General features: G+C 44.3%; 2 protein-coding genes across 3 annotated transcripts in view; one reads left to right on the forward strand and one right to left on the reverse strand.

The window, feature by feature from the left end:
• The first annotated feature begins 2,168 nt into the window (after positions 1 to 2,168).
• MCM9 (minichromosome maintenance 9 homologous recombination repair factor) overlaps positions 2,169 to 25,597 on the forward strand; it is a 37,937-nt gene continuing 14,508 nt past the window's right edge. For both annotated transcript variants that reach the window (XM_009906060.2, XM_054174066.1), the window contains exons 1-6: positions 2,169 to 2,481; positions 3,681 to 3,997; positions 5,297 to 5,378; positions 6,302 to 6,502; positions 6,852 to 6,977; positions 8,217 to 8,336. In XM_009906060.2, coding sequence (XP_009904362.2) covers positions 2,172 to 2,481; positions 3,681 to 3,997; positions 5,297 to 5,378; positions 6,302 to 6,502; positions 6,852 to 6,977; positions 8,217 to 8,336 — 1,156 coding nt within the window. In that variant the 5' untranslated portion in view covers positions 2,169 to 2,171. The remainder of the gene's footprint in view (positions 2,482 to 3,680; positions 3,998 to 5,296; positions 5,379 to 6,301; positions 6,503 to 6,851; positions 6,978 to 8,216; positions 8,337 to 25,597) is intronic.
• ASF1A (anti-silencing function 1A histone chaperone) lies at positions 14,223 to 25,521 on the reverse strand. The gene is made up of 4 exons (XM_054174067.1): positions 25,130 to 25,521; positions 21,360 to 21,475; positions 16,789 to 16,965; positions 14,223 to 14,633 (listed from the first exon to the last, which is right to left on the reverse strand). The coding sequence occupies exons 1-4, from the start codon at positions 25,236 to 25,238 to the stop codon at positions 14,421 to 14,423; spliced, it is 615 nt and encodes a 204-aa protein (XP_054030042.1). The 5' UTR covers positions 25,239 to 25,521; the 3' UTR covers positions 14,223 to 14,420.

Consider the following 25,597-nt stretch of genomic DNA (forward strand, 5'->3'; position numbering starts at 1 on the left):
GCTCTGCTGGCCGAATGTTTCTTTTATCAATCCATGGGTGCTGAGATACTCAACAGAGGTGCAGTAACTGCTCTACTTGTCTTATTCTTTAATATCACATATTTAAATGTGACTGGGAGGGGAAAAAAATAAAACATATTGAAATTCATGACCTTAGTTTAATTAAGGCAGTTACTTTTCATACTGAAGCAGTGTATCATAACTTGAAAGTAAGGGATTAAAAGGATGGGGGTTTTTATTAGAACAACATTGATACTTCCCTCCACCAACTCTAAAAATGTGTATTCAAATACAAGGTTTATACATTTCTTCTGATACCTGTATATTGTAGAACAATTGGCACAGTTCTGATAGGGCAGTGACAGCCCCAGTACCTTTTCCTTACACGGGCAGTGAGTTTTGAGATTGATTGCATTGCAGTACTTCATCTTTGATACAAGCCCACACTGCGAGGGAGGAGCTCATTAAGTTTGAAAATCCTTCAAACACTTCAAGGGAGCATTAAGTTACTCTCTGTGTTATCATGAGAGTTGAGTGGTTATATGATACTCAAATACTTTATATCAGAGGTACTGAGAAATCCCGTGTGGTAATGCAGAAGACAGTCCACCTGCCCTGAACTCGGCAGGGACAGAATTCACAGGATTTGGCAGAGGGGCTCACACATGCTGCAAGAATACCTGAAGAGGAAACAAAAGGGCATACTGCTGGAAACACGGATTCAGCGTCACTCCTGGAGCTCAATTTGGAAACATAAGTAACTAAAAGATAAACTGTTTCAAGGCCACAGGAAGCAGCAGCAAATACGAGCTTCAGCTGCCTCGGGGCTAACCCTGAGCGCAGCACCCCATCCCTTAACCCCTGAGCTGTACCCAGGTGCAGCGTCTCTTTGGAACGGGAGAACAGTGACAGAAGCATTGAGGCAAACAACGGCGTCCGGCACCCTTTAAAAAACAACCCGCGGACGAGAGGCAGAACAGCTGGGACACCCCTGTACCCACGGCGCATCCCCCTGTCCCCGCAGGGCCCCGGGAGCCCGCACTGCTCGGCGGGGAGCTGGGCCTGTCGCCCCGCAGGACGTCCCGGGAGCACCGGCTCTCCAGTAGCCGCGGCGCCTCTCTCCTGTGCCGCCCGGGCCAGGCCCCATCGGTTGGCGCTTCCGCAGCCGCCCTCCGCCCCACCGCCCTGCGCAGCTCGAGGGCCACCAGGCCCGGGCGTGCAGCAGCGCGGAGGGGGCGTGGACGGAGTCGCTTCTCCTGCCGGGTGAGGGAGCTGCGGCGGCCGCGGCGGGAACCCGGGCGGAAGGGAGGCGGCGTCAGCGGCCCGCGCTGCAGGTATCGAGCGACGGCGGAGCGGCCGCAGAGCGCTCTTGCGGCAGCCACCGGCTGGTGGGGACGGGAGAGGCTCTTCACACGAGCTCCGGCGGGGCCGCCGCTGTGGGCGCTGGGAGCACACCCGCGGCCCGCGCTGTCTGGAGGAGAGGCAGGACGAGCTGGGGCAGCCGAGGCAGGCGGGTAGCCGGAGCAACGCGCTCCGGATACGGTGATAGGCGCTTTATATATGTAAGCACATATATTTATGTACGGCGGCGGGAGCGGGAGGCCTGGCTCCATGCTGCCGGCACCCCCGCTTCTGCTGCCACCGCCGCTTGGGGCGAGGCAAGGCAGGGTGGTCTTGCCTTCCCTTACCCCTCTCCGAGAGAGTGGGCTGCGGGGAGGGGGTTCCACTTTCTGGTACTAACGGACAGCCACATCCCGCCCGAACGGGCGCGAAGAGCGCGGCGCCGCAGGTGACTGACGGGAAGCGAGACAGTGCTGATTGGCTGACTGACTGGAGGCAGGGCGGTGCTGATTAGCTTCCCGGTGGGAGGTGAGGCGAAGCTGATTGGCTGACTAAGGCGAAGCAGGGCGGTGCTAATTGGCCGGCCGGGGCGGGGCGGGGCGGTTGGTTGGCGGGAGCCGTCGGTGGGAGGTGGCGAGCGGCGCGTGGCCGGCAGCTGTCGCGAGCGCCGCGCGCGGTGAGGCGGTGCCGTCCCCGGGCTCTTTCCCGCCGCGCTCCTGCCCGGCTGCGCCGCGGGCTTTTCCGCGTCAAAAAACACCTTCCCGGCTGGATCCCGGGCTTACCGGGAATCCGCCATGTGAGCGCCTCATCCCCCTGCCCGCAGGCGCAACATGGTGCTGAGCGCGGAGCAGGTGACCCTCATCGGGCAGGTGTTCGAGTCCTACGTGCTGGAGCACCACAGGGACGACATCCTGGGCATCCTGAGGGAGGCCGATGACGAGGCGCACTATCCTGTCGTCGTCGATGCCATGACGCTCTTTGAGGCCAACATGGAGATCGGGGAGTATTTCAACGCCTTCCCTAGCGAGGTGCTGCCGATTTTCGACAGCGCGCTGCGCCGGGCTGCCCTGGCAGCGCTGCAGGCTGCCCCGGCCGCCCCGCAGCTCAGAGTGAAGCACAACCTCCACGCCAGGGTCTCGGGTGAGTGCTGGGGCAAAGCTAGCGGTGACGTGCCCCAGGGCCACCTCCAGCATTCCTTACTCTGTAGCAAGCTGTTGTGGCATCATGGTGTAATTAATTTAACTAAGACCACACCTGCAGTATTGTGTGCAGCTCCGGAGTCCTCAGCACAAGAAAGATGTGGACCTGTTGCAGTGGGTCCAGAGGAGATCATGAAAGGGCTTGTGACCGTTTGAGGCTGGGCCTTTAAGGAAGGGAGGGAGAGCTAGGCCCTCTCTCAACCCACCACAGGGCTGGAGCATCTCTCCTCTGAGGCCAGGCTGAGAAAGTTGGGGTTCATCCTGGAGAAGAGCAGGCTTCAGGGAGACCTTATTGCAGCTTTTCAATACTTAATAAGGGGCCACTAAGAAAGATGAGGACAATCTTTTGGCCTCTTGTGCTTGGACAAGGGGTAATGGTTTGAAACTAAAAGTGGTTAGATTTAGACCAGCTATACGGAAGATGATTTTTACAGTGAGGATGGTGAGATACTGGAGAAGGTTGCCCAGAGAGGTGGGTAGATGCTTCATCTCTGAAAACATCCAGGTCAGGTTGGATGAGGCTCTGAGCAGCCTGCTGTAGTTAAAGATGTCCCTGTGCACTGCAGTGGGTTGGATTAGATGGAATCCTTTCCAAGACAAAACATTCTATGATTCTTTGAATCTAAGTCTTGCAGTTTGAAGCACTAGGGAATGGCTGGTGTTTATTAAACAGAAACAAACACATGCAAACACATGGAAATTGTGTAGACCAACCTTAAAAAAATCAATGGCCATCCCTAATGGCATGTAGGACTGGCACCAGTGTAACGCTTTTCCCCCAGTGTTCTAGGATCCATTTGCATCAGTTACAGCTTCAGCATGAGAGCAGAGTTATTGTTCACTTCAAGTAATTTATAAGCTACCAGGAAGTATTGTAGCAGTAAAGTAAGGGGCAGATGTTTGCTGCATGAGTAGCTGTATCTGTAAGATGTCCTGGTTGTATTATCAGACTGTTGCTGGAGCTGACCATGACTGGAAACTGTTCATGACCATCCAGCCACGGGCAGAAGCAGAAGAGTAAAATAGCAACATTTTCTGTTAGTGCTCAGCACCTTGACGATTTTCACTGTCTGAGGCCAGTTAGTGAGTTTTATGGTACAACAGGAGAATTGAAGAATCACACTTTTGTGTGTTTAACAGGTTTGCCTGTTTGCCCAGAGCTGACTCGAGAGCACATCCCCAGAACCAGGGACGTGGGTCACTTTTTGTCTGTCACTGGGACTGTCGTACGGACCAGCTTGGTGAAGGTTTTGGAGTTTGAGAGGAGTTACATCTGCAACAAGTGCAAGAATGTGTTTACTGTCAAGGCTGACTTTGAACAGTACTACGCCTTCTGTCGTCCATCGGCCTGTCGGAATGAAGAAGGCTGCAACTCAACCAAGTTCACCTGTCTCTCTGGAACAGCCTCTTCTCCTACCTGCTGCAAAGACTATCAGGAAATCAAAATTCAGGAACAGGTAAATAAAAAGGAGGAAAGTATTAAGGTCTAGATTTCTCAAGTACAAAAATATTTAACTTACTAAAGAAAGCATTAAGGGACTTAATTTGCTGTTGGAATAAGGTAGCCTCTAATTTCAGTGATATTGTTCATGCTTATCTCAGAATTAACTTCATCCCATTTTTCACTGCTAAGTTTTATGTGCTAAGATAAGTGGCTGGATGTTAGGAAGAAGTTCTTCATAGAAAGATTGATTGGCCATTGGAATGTGCTGCCCAGGGAGGTGGTGGAGTCACCATCACTGGAGGTGTTTAGGAAGAGACTGGATGGGGTGCTTGGTGCCATGGCTTAGTTGATTAGATGGTGTTGGATGATAGGTTGGACACGATGATCTCTGGTTAATTCTATTCTATTCTAAGTCCAAAAGTTTTACAGATTCTGCTGCCATGGTCTAGTCATGAGGTCTGTGGTGACAGGTTGGACTCGATGATCTTTGATGTCTCTTCCAACCTTGGTGATACTGTGTTGTTTAAAACAAACTCCTAAGAAAACTGAAAGAGGCCAGGCAGCCTGTTGGTCAGAGACTGCCAGTCAAAGAGTTAAAAATTTAAGCACATCATAGAGTCATCATAGAATTGTTTCTGGATGGAAAAAGAGCTCTAAGATCAAGTCCAACCATTGACCCAACACCACCATGGCCATTAAACGCAGAGTGCCATGTCCACACACTTCTTGAACACCTTCAGAGACAGTGACTCCACCACCTCCCTGTGCAGCCTGTTCCAGTGCCTTTCAGGAAAGAAATTTCCTAATATCCAACTAAACAAGCTTGTTGGCTAGACATACATTATTAGGTAACCTGGTGTGGTCTGGTTCTTATTCTATTCTATTCTATTCTATTCTATTCTATTCTATTCTATTCTATTCTATTCTATTCTATTCTATTCTAATTGTTTTTCTTGTACAGTGGATAGTCTATAAACTATTACAAGCTTGAAGTGTAAATGGAAAGATTGCTGGTTGGGAACAGACTGTGACAAGATTGCACAGACTTTTCAACAAGATACTGAAATCATACTGCACCTCCCAGGACTCAGCACCTTCAGCTAATTTAGTACCCAAGCCCGTTCCCATTAATACTGAGCATTACACTTCCATTATGAAGTTCATGGCAGCAGAGGCATCTGTACTGTGTAAATTTTGTGACAAAAAGCAAGGACTGACCTCAGCTCCAGCAAAGGAATGTAGGTCCCTATGCCAGAGCAGCTAGAAATGGCTTTTGAAAGGTACTGAAGTGTTTTTCTTCCCTGTCTCCTAGGTTCAAAGACTGTCTGTTGGAAGCATCCCTCGTTGCATGATGGTTGTTCTAGAGGATGACTTGGTGGACAGTTGCAAGTCTGGTGAGGATACAGCACATATTGCATGTGTTTGTACTACAGACATTCTTTTATTTTTCCATTTGAGATGAATCTTTGCCAAGTAGGCTGCCAGTGCTGAGGGCTTGTGGAATGAGATATGTTCATCTGCCACGTGTTTCAGCTAGGACATTGGCACGGCAGTTGAAGACTATTCCAGAAAATGCCATAGATCCCCATGTTCTGTCATGTTTGACAGACCAGTTTCAATAAGTAATGTGTTATGATGTACAGAAGGTATTTTAACTCTGGTTAGTGTGGAAACACTAAACCTCTGGAGGAAACTGGGCCACACCATCACACACAGAGGTGCACCTCTGTAGGTTCAGAGAGCTCAGTAACCTGACTTATCTGAGGAGTGCTTCAGGTGGAAAAAAACTATCTGACATTCAAAAAGGAAGTTTACTGGCAGGAGGGTGTATGAAGAATGGACCAAAAAAAATCCTCAGATACACACATCCTTGCAAGGGATTAATTTATGTTTGCACTGTATCAGAAGAACCCTGTGTTAACGAATGATTCTGGAATTCATCACAAAAGTTGCCAGAAATCAAGTTTTGGCTAAGTTTTTTACATAGCAAATCAAGCTGATAGAAGAGCTTTCATAGTTTCCATGAATTTGCACTTCTGGGTTTCCATGAATCCCTCTTTCATAAAAGAAACCTTTAAGAATTAACCTACCTTACCCAGAATTAGAAAGACACAGCAACTTCCTGCCAGAGATACAAGCAATCTGCCTAATGTTTGCTTTTGACTGCCAGTAACTGCAGGAGGTTTGCTGTTTGTTGGTGATCTTTTTCATCCCTATTAACTGTAACACAGAGTCTGTCATTACACATTGCAGCTAATTACACATCTGCATATCTCAAGTCTGATGTTGTTCTCCTAATTTTTGTTGTTACCTCCAGGAGATGACATCACAGTTTACGGAGTGGTAATGCAGCGGTGGAAACCTTTCCGTGAGGATGCACGCTGTGACTTGGAGCTTGTTCTGAAAGCCAACTACATTAAAGTAAACAATGAGCAGCTAGCAGGGGTTGTCATTGATGAAGAAGTCCGCAAGGAGTTTGAAGACTTCTGGGAAAAGCATAGGGATGATCCCTTAGCAGGTGAGTAGCTGAAAGCTTCTAAAGAGGACACGTTTGGATATAGATGAAATCAGGACTGACAACGCAGTGACTCAACACATTTTTCCCCCCATTATCCTATCCCACTGTTCACTCCTCCCAAAACATTTTTTCCAGTGCAGGGATATGAAATGCCTCAATATTACTGGGGGGGAAAAAAAAAGTACCAAACCTACTGCATTAATCTTCCTTTTTGGATATGTTAGTGTGCATAGGATAACCATTTGTGGGTGAACACAGGACTTTAAGTGTGCATAAAAGTCCATGGGAAAGCAAGCTTTACTCTCAGGGCAGTGCTGAGTGCCATTTGTTTTGTGTGCTCCTGTCCTAGGGAGGAATGAAATTTTGGCAAGCTTATGCCCTCAAGTGTTTGGATTGTACCTGGTGAAGCTGGCTGTAGCCATGGTGCTTGCAGGTGGTGTACAGAGGACTGATGCTACTGGAACTCGAATCAGAGGTTGGTATAGTTTCTAACAGTACCACACCCTTCCTGACACTTGTTCCCATCCCTGTCTTCACCCACATCCTTCCCCACCCCAAAATCAACCCAGTAAGGTTTTGGAGCTACAAGCATCCCATTTTCTTGAGTGAGAGAAATTTCTGATTACTGCCAAGTATTAACTGCAGAATATTAGACAAATAATAGTGAGTATCTAGACTACCTCTTTTTAATAACTCCAAACCCCACCAAACCAGTAAAAGCAGGTGTTGAGGAGTCCATTAGGTAGAATATTAAAGGCAGCTGGTTTAGATGTAGCATAAACTCACTTTTCATTGTATAAGTGACATTTTGAAATGATTTCTAGTAGAATATTCCCAGCGGTATTTGCCATCAAAGGATGGAATATTAATGTCTCTTTAAAGCTGGAGTGTGGAAATTCACTGGCTGTTTTTCACAAGATCACTATAGAATGTTGAAAAGAAAAATGAAAGAATTCATTTTACTCCTAATGCCAGACTTTTCCATCTGTGATTGTCAGCACATCTCACTTAGTTCAGTTACTGTAAGTTATCTGCCTGCTGATCCTCCTTCTGTTGTTATTAGATGGCAAATATGCCATGTGCCAGGTGGTATGCAGGTCATAATCTATGTAGGTCATAATAACTCTAAAATAGTATGTCTCTATGTACAGATACTTAATGCTTCAGCAGCTAAATAAAGCTACAGACTTTATATTTGAAGTTGCATTAATGTTTTGTAGAAGACAAGAGAGCAATTACTGTTCTGAAATTACTGAGTTGCAGAACTGGTGGCAGTGTAACAGAATTAGTTAAGAACAACAACCTGCTGATTTTATCAGTCCTTTTTGCAAGCATTTTAAGCCAGTGAACAGTGGAGTGATAGTTAATCTGGGGATCCTTTTGTTTCATGTTCAAGAGTTGTCTGGGAAATGAGTGTTCTACAGTGTAAGAACTCCCATTATGAGAGCTACTTCAAATATCTGCTAATGCTTTTAAAACATTTCCTTTGGTTCATTTCATTCAGCAATGTGACTCGATGTTTTCATTAAACAATATATTCATCACACCCCATAAGCAGTGCAGTTTTCAACAGAAGTGCATCTTGCACTGTGTATGTAGTGCTAAATGTTAGGTGAATAATGAGAGGTGCAATTTAAACTTAAACCTGAGCATTTTGTATCTTACCTTTCTCTGTATGTGAACCATCTCCTCCTACACCAATGTTTTTCCCAAGGTGAATCCCATCTTCTGTTGGTTGGAGACCCAGGTACAGGGAAATCTCAGTTCCTGAAGTATGCAGTAAAGATTATGCCACGCTCTGTGCTCACTGCAGGAATTGGATCTACAAGTGCAGGTATGTGCTTCTGCAGCTGGACACTTGACTGTTTTCACTCCAGGATGTGTATGTAAAGGCCTTCCACATACATGAACAGATGTGCTCAGGTTGTATGAGCCCAATGAAGCAAAGAACTGCTGGGGAGGCATAGGAGGTTTGGCATGACTGTGGAAGGGCAGTCCTGCTCCTTTTTCTCTGTCAGTGGAGCAGTTTGATGAGCTTCTAACAGGGAATCTTACAAGCCTCGCCTCGAGGCACCTCTCACAGTTTTGCTGTAATTTTAGTGTTCTTCTCAGCTATGACAAATATGAAATCTTTCCAAAGCTCACACTGTGTAATGGACTAGCATAGTTGGGTTTCTCCTGAACAGGTACTCCCCTATTTTCTTTTTTATGTTTGGTTTCTGCTTTCTTTCTGGAAATTCATGCCTGTTCTAAGGACATATTTCTGACTCTTTAAGATGGTTTCAGAAAGGAAGGGTTTTGTTGTTGTGCTGGTTAAATTTAGATACGTCTCAGCTGGCTCTGAGTGCCAGGTATCTTTACAAACTCTTCTGGGAGCACTGTGCAGTGTCAGATTACCTCTGCAAATTACTTCAGTTGAGCAAATGACTGTATTGCTAGTACATTCAAAATCACAAGATAGTTAGGGACAAACCCCAGTGCCTCAGCTGGCACGTGTAGCTTGAGTGTTCCTCACATCATGCTGCTTTCCATTTTATGTCTGGGAAAAGGCATTATTTATACATAGGAAAACCAGAGAATAAAATCTTTTCCAGTTGAATGGCTATGTGTACTCATGTATACTGGGTTTCCTGTTCTGTGGAAGTGGAACATGATGCTGAACTTGTTATGAGACGCATGTCTCTGGTTTTCCATTCAAACTGTTGACAAATAGGTCTGGAGAGAAGCCAGAGAGAACATTCTGGCTCAGCATAACCTTTTCTCCACCTTTTGCCCTGTGTTAAGGAGTGAGAACAGGCTGGATAATTGTAAATTTGTGCTAGAGGACTGACAGTGACCTGGAGTGAAATTTTGCCATCCATTTCAATGTGACTTTGCCTGCTTCTGTCAGTAGTAATCTCCCAGTGTCAGCTGCTCTTGGCCTCTGAAATTGCTGTTGCCATCTTCACCACATCTCCCTCTTGTGCTTCATTTTCCATATGATATGGTCTCCAGTTCAGACATGATAGCAAGGTTCAAAGATATTTCCCTGGAAACCAACGTTGCAGTCTACAAGCTTACTGTATACCAACTTCATCAAAGGTATGCCACATCTGTAACAATGTCTCATCTCTTGATTCCCTTAACTTCCTCTCATTAATGCCTTTGTCCTCTGACAGTTTACCTTGGCTGTCTGCATGCAATGATTATTTAGCCAAGTAGATACCTGCCTTCAGAAATTCTGGTCTGTTCATACATCTGTATCTGAAGACCTGTAGTTAGGATGAACAGGAAATACTGCAGGAGAGGCATCTTTGTCATGTTGGCTGGAGGTTTCAGGTCCTACACACTTCTGGCATATAGCTCCAGGCAGATCTTCATCAGGCTTCTGGCATCCTGCTGTTGAAATGGCATTTCAAGCAGTTGATTTTTTTGATAGAATTCACATGTCTTCAGGATTTCCTTTGCCTTACCATAAAGCCCCTGCTTCTTCCCAGTTTGTATCAGTGCAGGTCTGCCACACCTTGCTCATGAGATGGGACAAACTGTAGGATCCCCATATGTTGAAAGGCAGGCCTCCTTACTCATGCAAGTTTTTCAAGGAGACCTGAGAACCCCTTGAAAGCTCCTGATGTTTCAGTCAGTTCTTAACACTGCTGTTAAGGTGTAGCTATTGTCTTAAAACTGGTGCAGCCCTTTTGCAGCACACACCCCTCTTCCCTCCAGTTTCCTTTGGGCAGGGAGGCCAGTCACATCCTCATGCCATGGACAATGAGTACACCCAGCCATGCCTCCAAACCAGCATTACCAAAATGCTGAAGTGTATTCTTCTTCCATGCCCTCCTGAAAGGGTTTTTACTTTGCAAGTTCCAGACAGAAACCTGGGGTTTGCCTTTAACATTAGAATAGAATAGCATAGAATAGAATAGCATAGAATAGAATAGCATAGAATAGAATAGCATAGAATAGAATAGAATAGAATAGAATAGAATAGAATAGAATAGAATAGAATAGAATAGAGTAGAATAGAATTAACCAGGTTGGAAGAGACCTTCGAGATCATCAAGTCCAACCTATCACCCAACACCATCTAATCAACTAAACCATGGCACCAAGCGCCCCATCCAGTCTCCTCCTAAACACCCCCAGTGATGCCTCCCTAGTGACTCCATCTGGCTCTTCTTTCTTAGAAATTCTTCATCTAAACCAAAAATCAAGCAAAATCCCTCCACTGCTCTTCTACAACCCAGCTCTCATATTGCACTTTACAAGACCAGCTCTTAAGAATCAGAACCTTAAGTGGAAACATAAACACAAATGAGAAGGCTTAGCATGAACAGTCCCATGCACACTGCTAGCCCCTAGAGGTAGTGGTCAGTTTTGTTCCATCTTCCACAAGGCACAGAGCAGAACCCTCCAGCTAGGAACAGCAGGAACAATTAACCCATCATCTCCAGACCAAAGTTTTGTGGCTCTCAAAAAAACAAGAGAGTCTCAAGACTGCAAACTACTGTGCCATGGGTAAGGGGTAGGGTAGTTAAGTATGTGAAGGTGCCCAGGCAGAAAAGCCACAAGACAATGCTAGCTTTGCCCTTTGCCTATCTCTGGGACACGAGGATTTACTAGGAGTGTACATGCTTGGTTTGGGCTTTTTCCCTTTTTTCTTCCCTGACACCCTTTTCACATGGCAGTGGACAGTCTTTGTCCAGCTGCAGGTGGCTTGCCTCCAGTCTGAGCTGACATCCAGAAAATCAGCATTTGAGTGCCTATGACAAAAATAACGGACTGAGACCATCAGATTGTCTTTGGGGCTTTTGTCACTCACATCTCACCAACAGAGATCGTCTAGTGAGCTACAAACTGAGTTACTGTGGTTACTGCAGCAGAGTTCTGAGTTCCTGCAGTCTTTGAAACCTCCATTAAGGTGAAGCTGGTGCATTTTTGCCCCCTTCAAACAGTGTCAGTCATTCAGGCTGAAGGCAGTGCACAATGCAGCACAAGTGTAAGGTGAAGGGTCAAGTATTTTCAAGCTAGACATAAGAAACTCAACCCATGTTTTTCACTTGCCACAGTCTCTGGTCTGATGCATTTACTTCTTTGTACAGTATTCTCTTGATAAGCATTATCACAATTGTCTAATGCCATTGAGTCTATCCTGCAGTGAGATTGCAGGACCAGCCCTGTCAAGACTATCTGCAACATTCCCTCACATCTTGGTGGACTCAGCAAGGGGATGCTTGTGGGAAGGTGAACTCCTCTCGAGCCATGAAATTGTGATGCTGTGCTGTCTGCACTGAATGCCATTTGCACAGCCTGTTTCAACACTTGCAGAGATCAGGGACAGGTCTTTACAGGGGTGTCTTCTATGCTGTATGCAAGCACTAATTTGTGCTGTGATGTTGCCTGATTAGCCTCTGGAGTACTGCAATTTGTTTTCTCAAATTCTGTGTCTCTGGAATGTGATTATGACAGGAAATGTAACAGTCATTAGACAGTCTGTATGGACTGCCAAGATCTGGACAAAGTTATGTAAGAGCTGAGAGTCATCCTATCTCTCACAAAACACAGAAAGACCCTTCCTCTTGCAAACATCATATGGTAGGGTTGTTCTCCATTTTTTTTCAAGCACAGCAGGGGCATTCCTGTTCCTGTAGTTAGTGGATCAGCTAGATCTAGCATCTGTGAGTGTATCAGGCAGGTGGTACTAAATTCTACTGCAGCATCACCTCACCCATTCTAACTTGAGGCTTATTGTGCCCCAGTTCACATATGCAGTTGACTTTTTTCCTCCTAAATGGATCTTCACTTTCTGATTTCTCTAACTTCCCAGGTTTGCTGGGTCACATAGCTTTGCTGACTGTATTTTGTAGTTGTTTCTACAGTAGTTTGTTGCTTCAATCACTTGGAAGCCTTCCTGCTACTGGTGGATGGATTCAGGTCACACCTTGTGTACTTGATGACATTTCCATTCCAATCTTCAATAGGTGCAAGGGTTTCAAATACCACTACACTGGCCTTAGCTCAAGGCAGGCTTCATTAGTCTGCCACCCTTCCAGCAGATGACTTATTTACATGATTACATTGAAGAGATACATTAATTAGATTTGTAAACACAACAAAATGCATTAAAAAAAATCTCAGTGTCAGTGTGGACCTTAACTTTGCAGTGCAATTGAAAAACCAAAAAATCCTTCTTGAAAGCTCACAGAATTTCAGCCCTCAAATGAAGCAGCTGCTGGTTTTGGGGGGGGACGACCAGTTCTGTGTGTGAAATCCCAGCAGTATTAGAATGTTAGTATTTTTAAATTGCTAAGCATTACTTCAAACAATTACAGAGTTGTTGGGTTTTTTGGGCACACATTAGAATTAGGGTTCCAAATGCTAATAATTCCATTAATCCAGCTACCATAGGCACTGCTGAGTTTCCATACAAGAAAAAATGTGTGTGTACATTCAGATCAAGTTATTCCTTTCTGATTTAAAAAATATACATGTTAGAAATGAAGGGAATCTCACTAATGATGTGGAAAGACACAAGTGCTAACTGCTTGGGACATCTTCATCCCTATTAGAGAATGCAGAAAGAGAAGAGAAAATATTCTATTTTTATTCAGAGCTATACTGTCAGTCATCATGAATATGTCTTTTCCTTTTAAGGGCCTGGAACCTACAAGGACTCAGTTTGGGCAGTTACTAGTAACTATCAGAACTATATTCCTGTAATCTGACATGACAGATTACAGCTTTAAATGCACATACAGTCACAGTAAACATATAAGGCTAATGAGGACTGGAAGGCATAACTAAATTGTTAGTGTCCTAATAATGTCTTCAGTCTTCACCATTCACTGCTTAGTTCTTTCTATCTTTAAGGATGCCTCAGGTAATAGATGTCTCAGGGCAAGCAATATATTCCTGAGTGTCATGCCTACCACAACAGGGCCTGAATCTTGATTTATACTAGTGCACAGGATTGCTTAGAAAGGTACAGAGAAAAGTTTTAAATTCCAGATGTCTCAAAGCTGAAAAAGAGCATCTAAACTCCTTACTACTGGTGCAGAAGACTCCAAGAATATAAAGCACACCTGAAAACAAAGGTACCAGTAAGCAGTTGTACATCATCTTGCACAAGAACATTTGTTGGATACTCATACTATTCCTTGTGATGTTTACAGTTCCTAAACATTGCTTGAATGTTTCCAACCATATGTGCTATTAGAGTGGCTGAAAAAGTTCTCTTCCTGAGGAACACACCTAAATCCATAAGAAACATTGTTCCTAACAAACCACAGTTTGACTAAACAGCAGCAGCAGATTAAAAAAAAGAAGTCCTGAAATCCAAGGTAGCAGATGGTACAGCTCAAACTGCGTGTTTTAAGTAACAAGTATGTGCCTTGAAAGGAAAAAGCTTGCACCTAAAATTACACTGAGCTGTCTGCTTTCACAGCAAGAGGACGTTTTTGGACATTTTTAAAGAGTTACTCCTTTCTTTGCACTTCATCTAATGACAGTTTTCTTAGGCTGCTATTAAAGGGCACTTTATATTTGGCAATCTGGGTATCAGCGATGAGGACATGGCATTATTTCTTCCTTCTGCCTGAACATTTTGACTTTTTGAGTTTTTAATAGTGCTTACAAAGTGAAGGGGGAGGGGGAGAACACGTACGCTTTAATCAGGTTTGGTTTAGACCACATAGAATAACATTAGAGAGAAAAATAAAGGCAATTACTTAAAAATAGCTGTATTTATATTCCACAATTTGCTCAAATACTGTTTGTTTGGTTTTGGTTTTTTTATAAACTTTCTACAGGATGTTTCAAAACAAGTTCTTCACATTGCTTGTCAACTATGTACTTATGGAATTTGAGGGAGATAGTTCTGTAGTTCTGGTTGGTTTACAGTTTAACACATGTACAGTACCAAAATGAGGGTGGTTAGTCACATGCAGTCCATATGAGATTCTAACATGACATTTAATGAATTTTCTGATGTTGACCACCCCTTTGATGCTGAAGGTAATGCATCTGTAGAAAGCAGTGACTGTAGATTGGGGTTACTGCTCTCTACATCTTCCAGTTTTTCAGTGTTGTCCTCCCAATTAATGTGAAATCTCGTGACTCTGGGATTAGATGCCAAAATATTCCTTTGAAGCTGGCAGAGAAAAACAAACAAAACAGAACATGCATCATGTAGTAAATGCATCTGAAACTGGAGTCCACATGCAGATAGGTATTTTTTCCTTTTACTCCCCATAGCCTTGTACATATAAATGTGAATCTATAGCTACTATCTGCAGGTCAGAAACTTGCTTACAGAAACAAACCACTTGTTCATTCATCCAATAGCCTACCCCACAAAATAGCTGCTTTCTTGAGAGGGTATTTTTAACTGTTAGGTGAGTTCAAGGCTGTATGAATACTCTGCAAGTGAAGGGCAGTAAAAGCCAGCTTTTACTCAAACAAATGACTACCCACACAAAGATCTTTGCAAACCACAGTACTTCATAAAATTTTCCGTCAACTTTATGGTGTTTGTAATAATTGTATCCATTCCATCCATTGTCTCTCTTCATCTGAGAGTACAACCCATCCTTAAACACCACGCATAGATTGATTTCATTCACTGAATTTCCCATTTGTCTACTGCTGTTTTCAAGTAAAAACATAGAACTTAGATTTGGAAGATAGTAATATTGAGGAAGAGAACATGCCTAGTCATTATGCTTTATTCTCACAGCTGGCCTTCATTTTCCTTTGAAAACATGGTGCATTTGTTTATGTATGCAGCAAAGGGAAACAGTTACTTTATCTTGACCCTTCACCACTTAAGATAGCATGAAGTTAACTGGAGAATGGCAACTTACAGCCATTGGTCACTCAGTATAAAAGTTAAGGACAGGAAGTTTTGCTTTGGTAGTGATGCTTTTATTCTCCAAGGAAGTGCATTCTTAAGTATTTCCTGACCCCTTCTGCAAACTGAGACTTGTTTTCCCTTTTAACTTAGTAGAATCTATTACTCATCAACTAATTAACTTAATAAACTTCTATTGGTATGTTTAAATCCTGTCTCCAAGTTGAACTAAGGACTTTTTATACAAATGCATGCTATTCTTCACAGAAGCAGAGCTAGCTTTTTATATAAGCAAAGAGTTAAGAAGTTCTAGACATGTCCAAATTCAAGTGCTTAAAGGAAGTCAACATTCTGGCATTCACACCCAAAACAACAACCAATTAAATGATTTAAGTGAAACAAAGGAACAAGTAAGTGTAAAAAAAAACCTTCAAAATTAAACAGAATTTTGAGAACATATTGAGCATCTGATCCCTGAAAATGAAGGAAATAATTAGCAACTCTTTTAAACCATTTTACATACCAGTTCAGTTTAGTTACAGTTTCAGGGACTTAGAGAGTAACTGGTGCACTTGCCATTCCAGTACAAGCTTTATCTCATTATCTCTTAGATAATTATGTAATTCACACACACTTGAGAAATACAATTTTCACCATCATATGACTTTGGAATGTAATGTGTGTCTGTACACACATCAGCCTTAAGAAAGGGAAAACCCAACTCCACAACATTTTCCCTGAAAACAAGCCTGGATGTTGTGTAGAACCTTGCTTGTCTGTACGGTCTACCTGGGTAGAGTATTTCACAGGATTTCTTACTAGTTTATGTTTAATTGATCCTTCTCCTCAAGGTATTAGCTTCCAAATAATTCTATTTCACATCTTTTAATTCTAGTCTGGACTTAATTTTTACCATGAAAGATATATATACTTCCAACTTTGTCTGTATACTTGCTTAGTCAAATTGTTTATTCAAGTCATTCAACCTGCTCTTAACACGTTGCCCATCTCTCATTTTACACCTCAATTGTGCAGAGCAGTAACAAACAAACTCAAGAACAAACTGCAGCTTTAACACTAGAAAGCTGCACAAGTGTGTTAAATTAACACTTCAAATTTAGTTCCAGCTTTACTGTTCAAGAAGAAACCCATTATTCTATTTTCCTGGGGAACAGAGCCACTTTGTCAACAGTGGCACAGGAGAAGGAACCCAATCGTTTACTTCACTCAATGTAAAATACTAAGTCCAGCCAAGGCTTCAAGCTGTTGAAAACTGTTGCAGGTTTCTCAAATTTTTGGCAACTGCTTGGTACTTGTAGTTTATCCCCCCAGGTCTTTTTCATTGATATCTTGTTCCATGCACTTCACAGAATCACTTGGAGTGTGGTTTTGTTCCTTCAACATGTCTTTCTATAAGCATACCTTTGATAAGAGAGTAGAATAAAACATGCCTTACCTTAGAAAAGTCTGGCTTTACTGGTGGATTCTCTCTCAGTTCTGTCTCAGTGTATTCATTGTTTACATAGTAACCAACTCTAATAAATTCTTGACCTCGATAGGTGCATGTAATTAGCACAACTGTTACACCTACTGCATCTGCATCTGGAATAAGCCCTGGGTTAGGTGCATCAGCCTACATGTGAAAGAGAAAGAGTAGAATAAAATAGTTACCACATGCCTATCTAACAAGGGCATCTTGAGGAGTACATCTCAACAGTTGAGTAGTGACTGCATTTAAGGTTGTTCAAGTCAACCAGAAAAATCTACTTGCTTTTCCCACATCAACCCTGAATTTAGGGTACTATCCTCTAGAGGCAGAATGACCTAGGACACAGTACCTTCTAAGTATCTGTTATGGATTATTAGACAGCTTTGATCCAAAATTGTTATTAATTACAAAATCAGCTGAACTGCTCTGTGAACAAGTGTACTAACATCCCTCCAGTTCCACAGTGTCATTGTCCTCCAGTCCATCTTGGTAATTTAGCAGAGTAAGAATATTTTTCTCTCTTCTGTCCTTCTGAGGTTGAATTGCCCTGCCATGTGTGCTTTTAATGAGACTAAGAAATAGACTGCAGTTTATACTTCATCAGGAAGAGCTGGGACAGGCTACAGTGAGGTTCAAGCTGTCCTACAGATTTCTAGGAAATAAATTACTTGCCTCCTCCCACATAGCTTTGTTTTTTTTTAATGTATGCAGCTGAATGCATCAGCACTCTAAGACATCTGACATTTTCAGCCAGGATGCAATCTCAATTAACAGGCAACTCTTGTATCTTCCTCAATGTCCCTACTCACTGGGGCTCTGCAGTTAATAAGCAGTAACATTTGCCTCAAAAATGTGGCTTACAACAACCCCTTAAAATGCTTCCTAACTACACATTTAGTGTTAAAAGTGTGGTGCCTCATTCAGCTGTGGATTTAAACTAACAGTAATCTAAGCATAAAGAGAACGGTTTCATGCATATCTGCAGTCAGCAAATAACAACTGTGTTGCAGCTACAAATTGGTCTTGGCAATGTATGGAATAGAATGGTATGGGTATAATGAATCTTGCCTAAGGACAGAGGACAAATGGGATTAATTCCTGCTGCCCCTCTCATCCCTGATTTCCTGTAGTATTTATATGCTCCAGCTCTGTGAAATTTGGGAGCTAGTGGGTCATGCAGCATTGGCTTCTGCTCTTTGCTACTTCAATTATTAAGCCTTCAAACCAGTCTAACTTTTTATAAGCTGCAGGCACTTTGCAGAAGAATTAGATGTCAGACCTCTCAAGTACAAGTACACCAGGGGGAGGAAAAGCAACCAGGGTAATCAGTAAAACACAACTTCCTGCAGTCCTGCAGGGAATAGAAAAATGGCCAAATAGCTTTACTGTGGAAAAGATGAACAAGGAATAGGACAAGTTTAGAAGCTTCACAAGAACTGCCAATACAGATGAAATAACTACTTTAATTTAGGAGTCTTGTTCTAACAGTGCTCAGGACCATTTGATTACTTTAAATTCCACAGTGAGCAGTTATAGAGTAATATGCTGCAAAAGAAAACCGAGCCATTTAACCCCCATGAAACTCAACTCCTGCTCTAAAGTGGGATTTTAGTTCTTCCAGGCTACTATTGTCATTTTGTATCCTGTGATGCAGTTCTGAATCCAAAAATATACTGAGTTAAAAAGACACTGAATGCTGTTTAAAACTGTTCTCAAACTTTTAACTTCCTGCCTTGGATGTCAAACCTCTTAATTGCCTGGGTAGAAGACAATCCTACACAGGTGGAAGAAAACAAAAGAGCTTGCTATGATAAGCATTAAGCAAGCATTCACGAACAGAGGCAGCAGACTAACTTTTTGCACAAAAGTCACTGTCTTAATATGCCAAAATTACTTAAGAATTGTATGACATCACTCTGTGTATATGTTCTCTTGAATTGTCTTGCTCTCCCTGGAGGCATTCTACAGGGGATTGGACGTGGCACTTGGTGCCATGGTTTAGTAGTCGTGAGGTCTTGGGTGACAGGTTGGACTTGACGATCTTTGAGGTCTCTTCCAACCTTATTGATTCTATGATTCCTTGATACATTTACACACAGCTATTAGTGCAGAGCAGGTAGCTAAGGTCATCTCCCCACTTAAAGACAGTAAATTATTTATGTGCTTATATTCTCCAAAAGAAGTTTCTGTGAATTTATTACAAATTCAAGCGCATAGAGAGAAGGAATCAAGTTGCACTACTTAAATCTTGGACTCTAGAACCAAATAGGCCAAGCTGCAGTCCTTTAATATTGAAAGCTTTTTTTAGCAAAAAATCTTTTAAAAAAAGAAAGGCAAGCTTTCTGTGCAAGTCCAAGCAGCACAATAGTTCTCCACCTTTCTTTATGTAAGGCTGACTTCCAAACCCGATGCGCAGCTCCCTTTCAAAGGTAGTTTTATCGTGCTCAGTGTTTTATCTGGCTGGTACTCCATTTTGCTTCCTGTTTCAGCCATTTTCCTATTTAGAAAAATCTACAGCATAGTATTAGCTGAAAATTGTACACACCTCTGCAAAGGCCCTTTCCTTGTGCTGTGCCTAGCAGGTACAATCTTTTTCTTTATACTGTATGCCTCCTGCAGTTCTGTGCTTTGCCCCATTCTGGCCTTCCCTTACTAGTGCTCTCCATTTTCCAGGCTGCTTCAGTTTGGTGAATAAAATAGCTCCACTCATCAGCAAAGGCCTGTTGCAGCACTTTGGGTTTTGGTGGTCTCCTGGGTACACATTAGCTGAGTCCTACACTCACCTGAAATCCAGTGCTTTTGAAGTCTAATGACTTAGACCAACAGTTCTTCCGTGAGAAATAAAGGGATGATTTATTATACCCACACAGGAGTACTGACTCTTAAAGGATCTATTCCAACTAAGCAAAATGTCTACATACCAACTCCTAATGCAGCTATAGTGTCAGTTACAACCAGCATGCAATCAGCAAGTCCATCATATAGAAACTGCAAGGCCAATAAATTTAATTTTCAGGGCCTTCCTATCCATAGAGCCAAAATAATCCTTTTCAGGCACTTGCCTCCTCCTCCTTCCTGTCACCAGTGAATCTTCATAGCTTAATTGAGGACAGTGCATCTTTTACATTAGAAATGTAAACACCAGCTGATTTCTCTGGATACAGTGCTACAAGGTAGGCCCTTTGAGGGCAATGGAGGATTACCTATTTCTCACTGATTAATGTCATAAGCTCTAATAGCTTGATAATGGAAGAACTGTTAATAAATGATGCATTTGTTACACATCTGCTTTATTTGTAGTGTGGCAAAATTAGGCCCAGCTCCAAAACCAAAGAGAAATGTTTCAAGACTGGTTTGCACATATGTGGTTGATAAATGTAACCTCCAGCCTAATCCTATTTCTTAAGCCTGTCCTGTAAGAAAAAAGCAGCTTCCTGGAATGTGCAGGATTACTCAAAATGCCTCAGAAATGCTGACATTGTTTTTAGTGTTAACACTTTTTCATTTAATGCTGATATTCCAGCATGCATTTGCTCTTTAGCAATTAAGTAAACTTGTAGCATTTGGAAAATAGCATAGATCTTACACAATAAGCCTCTCTTACAGAATCTGACTTTTCTGCTGAGAGAGATTTTGCTCTCCGTTTACAAGACAAAATACTAGTATTTGACAGAGTGAACTGAATCACAGTTTTGATTTAAAAAAAAACACACAAAAAACCCCACCCCCAAAACACTTCTGTAACAATTCAGGCAAGTCTGGTTTAGTTTTCCCTCTCATTGACTTAAAATGGAAACCAGACTAGGCTAGTAAGCCATCTAAGTATTGTTCTCTCCGTGTTTTCCTTCCCTTCATTATTCCCACTTACCAGTAAAGCCAAAAGTTACTACTATTCTATAGGACTATCACATGCTCCAGAGTTTCTTGGACAGTCTTAATGTAGACACTTGTGTCCCAAATGCCTGCTATCTACCACTGGAATTCCATCTTTCTTTATAAATCACTATATCTTCTTGTGATTTAGCAGGTTTAGTCCAACATTCACAGCTGAACATTTATCTTGCCAAACAGAAACGAACTCTTGACTCTTCTGGTAGAGTTTTACAGTGAATTTGTTGGCCTGATCTTCTGCAGGTGTTGCCTTTATTAACCTGTGCTCCTGACTGTCTGAAGCTGACACCAACTGCAGTAGAGTGCAGCCTGATGGTGCTAGTGTAAACCAGTTAACTGGCACTCTTGATTAGTAAGTGTTCTACAATGTAGTTATAAACCAGATTGATCAAAGTTATCAGTAGCTACAGGAACAGCGATTCTATCACCCCAATTATTGATACCACAAGTGGAAATATTACCATCAAAATATCAGGGACAAGAAATACCAGCTCATGAGCAGACTTTAAAGGCAGGTACATCGTACCTGAAGAGATGACTGAAATACTTTTCTAGCTTACCATTATTTCTCAAGTGCCTCTTATTTTGATACAACCATCTTTAAACCAACTAACACAACCCTTTTAGAACAGTTAAATCAAACTTACCTGAAATACAAACATGTGTCTGCCCGCAGGAACAGGTCCTACTAAAACAGAGTCTAACACCTGGTCATACTCTTCACTTTCTGCTGAACCCACATAAATTATTTTCCATTCCAAATCTAAAGCAAAACAAAAATAACAATTAAAAAGGTGTTTATTATTACAGCTAAGGGTCTTCCACTCTTGCCCACCTACTATACTGCATAGCATAACATTGCCTTTTTTTGGGTAATAGGCCTAAAATAACAGAGACATGTATTCCCTGGGAAAACTTATTGATGCTACTCCAGTCCTCTTGGACCACAGACCATCCCATCATCTCTCCTTTGCCAGCTGGGACTGCAGGAATCTATTTTCAGTCACGCTAATTTTCAAATTTTATACAGAGGACAGGGCCCATTTACTTGTTGGGAGCCATGTGCAACATTTTCTGCACGTCTGTCAGAATGGCTGCAGCACAGGGGTGATGCCTCTAGACAGGAATTCAACACACTGCATGCCTGGAACACTGACTTACTCCCCAGAGAGAAATTCTCACCTTCTACATACACACCTAACATCTTCAATTACATACATCATGGAAGGGAGCATGAATAAGAAAACCCACTGTGTAAGCACCAGGCATACCAGCTGTAGGCCCCATTCCTTCATGTGTAACTTGTGTACCCTGAGTAGTAATTGCAATAGCATGACTGGATCATATCTGCACTGAAGATACAGGTGCTTGGATTTTATCCACATCTTGAATTACAGGCAAAAAGACTGAAATTTAGCATTCTGCTTCTTAAAATTATGGAACCCCCCTTTTTTTTTTTCCTCTAATGCACCCTCTTCACCACAGGTGTTTGGAAACTACAAATTAGCACACATCAGTTCTGTCTGGGTCAGCTTTTCACTTTCACTCTTTGGTTCAAAGCCATATGCATAAATACCCATATGGAACTAATCTTGACAGATTTGGGGGCAGGGGTGCGGTGTCCAGGGTGTATTTTCTTAAGCAAGAGGAAAAGATCACCATTATGGAAAACTATGCCTAGTACTTCCCTCCCCCCACCCCTTCTTTAAAGTAATGAAACTGCTGCTTCAGAACTGTACCTTAAAAACTTACAATTTCTTTTGTGTCTGTTTTTCCTTATGAACAATGCCGTAGCTGTCTACACAAAACCACAAAGCTCTGCTCTGCCCCATTACATTTACTTGCACTATGCTCTGCAAAATCCCAAAGTCTACATTATGCTTTCCTGATAGAGGAATGAAAATGAAGCAGAGAAAAAAGCTCATCAGTTTAACACTACTTGGCTGTTTTAGAACTGCAACCCTCTTTCCTCATTAATGAATTCATTTTAATGTAAACATAGGTTTTGGGGGTGAAGTCCCATAACAAACAGGGTCTGGGGTGGGATTTTACTCCCTGGGCAGCAAAACTGGCCACATACTCTTATCAGAGGTTTTATTTACCTTTTTATGCATGTAATACTAGCTACTGCCAGTACTGCAGGCTACTCATCCAGGACAATTAAGGACCTCTTGTCAGCACCTGAGTGCAAGTTACTACTTAGATGAAGTGAGGACATCTAGGCTAAACTTAAGATTATTATACCATCCTGTGGCACTGTTCCAGGAGAACAGTATAAAGTTCATTCTAAGCCAATACTTATAACCAGATTTTAAAAAAATACATTTAAAATTATATACTTAATAGGTTGATCCAAATGCTGTTTAGGTATCTTGATATGGAATAACAACTTTTTTTTTTTTTTAAGGGCTGGAGTTCATGAAATTAATTTTAAGGTCAGTGGTGCACAGGGCTGGCTGAAGAGAAAAAAAAAGCACAGTAAATATACATATTAGCATGTGGAAGCTAAGGCAGTGACAGCAAATTTTTCATCAAGTATAGAAAAGCTATATTTAATCCTGGGTTTACATGTGAAAGATGGCAGTGCTCATCCTAAATTTATCCTGTACTCTAACTTGCATTTAAGTGGGGGAAGGGAACTAATAATTTTGCATTAGACCCTCTATAATTCTACTCATCCTGTCTGGGATTTACTTTAACATAAATCCCGAGTGAGGAGCACATCACATACAGCTGTGCACCACTGGAAGGAGAGGCAGAACGCCTTGTGACAAGCGCCTGTGATGGGCACTGCCACCTGCCACAGCAGTAGCCACCGAGGGGTCTGGTGCTGTATCTTGGATGAGGCCAGAGTGACTAGAGATGCAGGCAGCAACTGGTGATGGGCATGGAGCACAGCCTGCCCCAGGCAGCTCCGACTAACGCGCCGATCAGTTACGAGAGGGCAGGGGACTAGAAGCAGAGGCCTAGAGGAAATCCCAGGCTCAGGCGAGACTTCCTCACAAGTTCCCGCCAGTGGGACCGTCCCTCCCACGGCGGTAGCGCAGGGCGGGCTGTCACCAGGCCACCGGCATACACAAGGAACTACTGCTCCAGAAGCAGGCGGGGTGAGGCAAGTTTAACTGCAACGGCAGGGAGCCTGCAAGCAGTTATCGCCCGCCAGCTCTGGTTTTCTCTCTGCCTTCATTGGCCCTTCAGGCCCCTGGGGCTCCCTGTCGAGTAGGCGATGCCGGGCTCCGCCGGGGCCAGAATCCCGCCGACAGCTGCCCTCTTCTGTTAGCAGGCAGTCCCAGCTGAGCGGCCTCCTCCCGGAGCAGCAGCCGGTCGCTCGCACCGCCAGCGGGCAGGGACGCCCCGCTTTCCCACCAGCCCGCCGGCGCTTTCCTTGCCCTGAGCCGCTGCGTTCAAAACTCCCGCCCGAGGGGCGACGCGCGGCCTCTCGGGGCGACTCCCGCAGAGAGCCGCGCCGCGGCCTGCCGGCGGCCCGGCGGGCGGCGCTGCCGAGCGCCGCCGAGGCGAAGGCGGTTCGCGGCCCGCCCGGCTGACGGGAAGGCGGGAGCCCGCCGGCGGTACGGCGAGCCCCTCAGCGGGGAGTACAGCCGGCACCCCGAACTCAGGCGGGGGGTCCCCGCGGAACAGCTGTAGGGCGGCGGCGCCGGGGCCGCCCCCTACTCCCCGGCGGCTGCTGATAACTTTCGAGTGACTTCCAAAAATAGTGGCTGGCGGCCGGCCCCCTCCCCCACCAGCAGGGCTCCCGCAGCCACCGTACCGTGCCGTGCCACCAGCCCCGCGTACCGCGCCGCACCCCACCGCCGCAGCTATCTCTGCCGGCACCCGGGGGCGAGCCTGGCCGGCTCTACCTCCCACTGATGTATATTTTTTAAATTATTTTTTAAGTATTAAAATGGAGCGTGAGGCCAAAGAATTGCTAGCCGCGGAGCGTTTTCCGCGCCCCGAGTAGCGCCGGGGTGCTCGGGATGCCGGCCGCGCAACAGCCCGTGTCCCCGCGGGCGCGGGGATGCGCGGCAGCCGAGCCCGGTTAACCCTCTCCCTCTCGCGCTCCCCCCCACGCACACACAAAGCTGGCAACATGGCTACCACCACTCAAACAAGTTCCTCGCAACTTGAAGCTGGCCTCGCCGATGGCGCGGCACGGCGGGGAGAGGCGGCCCCGGTTCGGCGGCCAGGGCAGGCAGGCGAACGCCGCCAACTTTCCCCGCCGGGCTCAGCGAGAGCGGTTTTCCTCCGGCGGCAGCTCGGGCGCCGGCGAGCACATCCCTTCGCCTCGGTACGGCGATGCGGTGAAGGAGAAAACTGTTAAATTGTAGGAGCAGGCCTGTGCAAAGTTTAAGCCTTAAAACCCCTGAAACTAAGAGCCCGGGGTTACAAAATCCGTATCGGGAGAAAATCTACTCACCTTCCGACAGGTCCTCTATGCACTCAAATGTGATTTCGAATTGAAAAGGATTGTAGAAAGGAGACGGATTATCCAACACCACTACATTGTTCACCTGAACCTTTGCCATATTTTGAAAAAAACACAAACAATAGGAAGAGCGCGTTAACGCGGCTCGGTAAAGTCCAGTGTGCTCGTTTTCTCCAACGCACAAACCCCCGCGCCAGTGCCTCGGCGAGCCCGCGGAGCTGCGACTTGCAGAAACTTTTTTTCCCCCTTTTATTTACACCAGGAACACTCCACACTGTTCGCAGCTTTCCTATTTCACTAAACTACAGCCCATTCTGCCCTGCTCGCCGCCAGCGCCCGCCCGGATTGGCCGCACGCCGGCCTAGGGCCCTCCTCCCGCAGCACGGCTGCCGAGCGGCACCAAGATGGGCTCCGCCGCTCCCGCTCGCCTCGCCGCAGCGCCCCCGCCCGGCGAGGCGC

Source organism: Dryobates pubescens, chromosome 28 (assembly GCF_014839835.1).
Source record: "Dryobates pubescens isolate bDryPub1 chromosome 28, bDryPub1.pri, whole genome shotgun sequence".
In the NCBI taxonomy this organism is placed as follows: Eukaryota; Metazoa; Chordata; class Aves; order Piciformes; family Picidae; genus Dryobates; species Dryobates pubescens.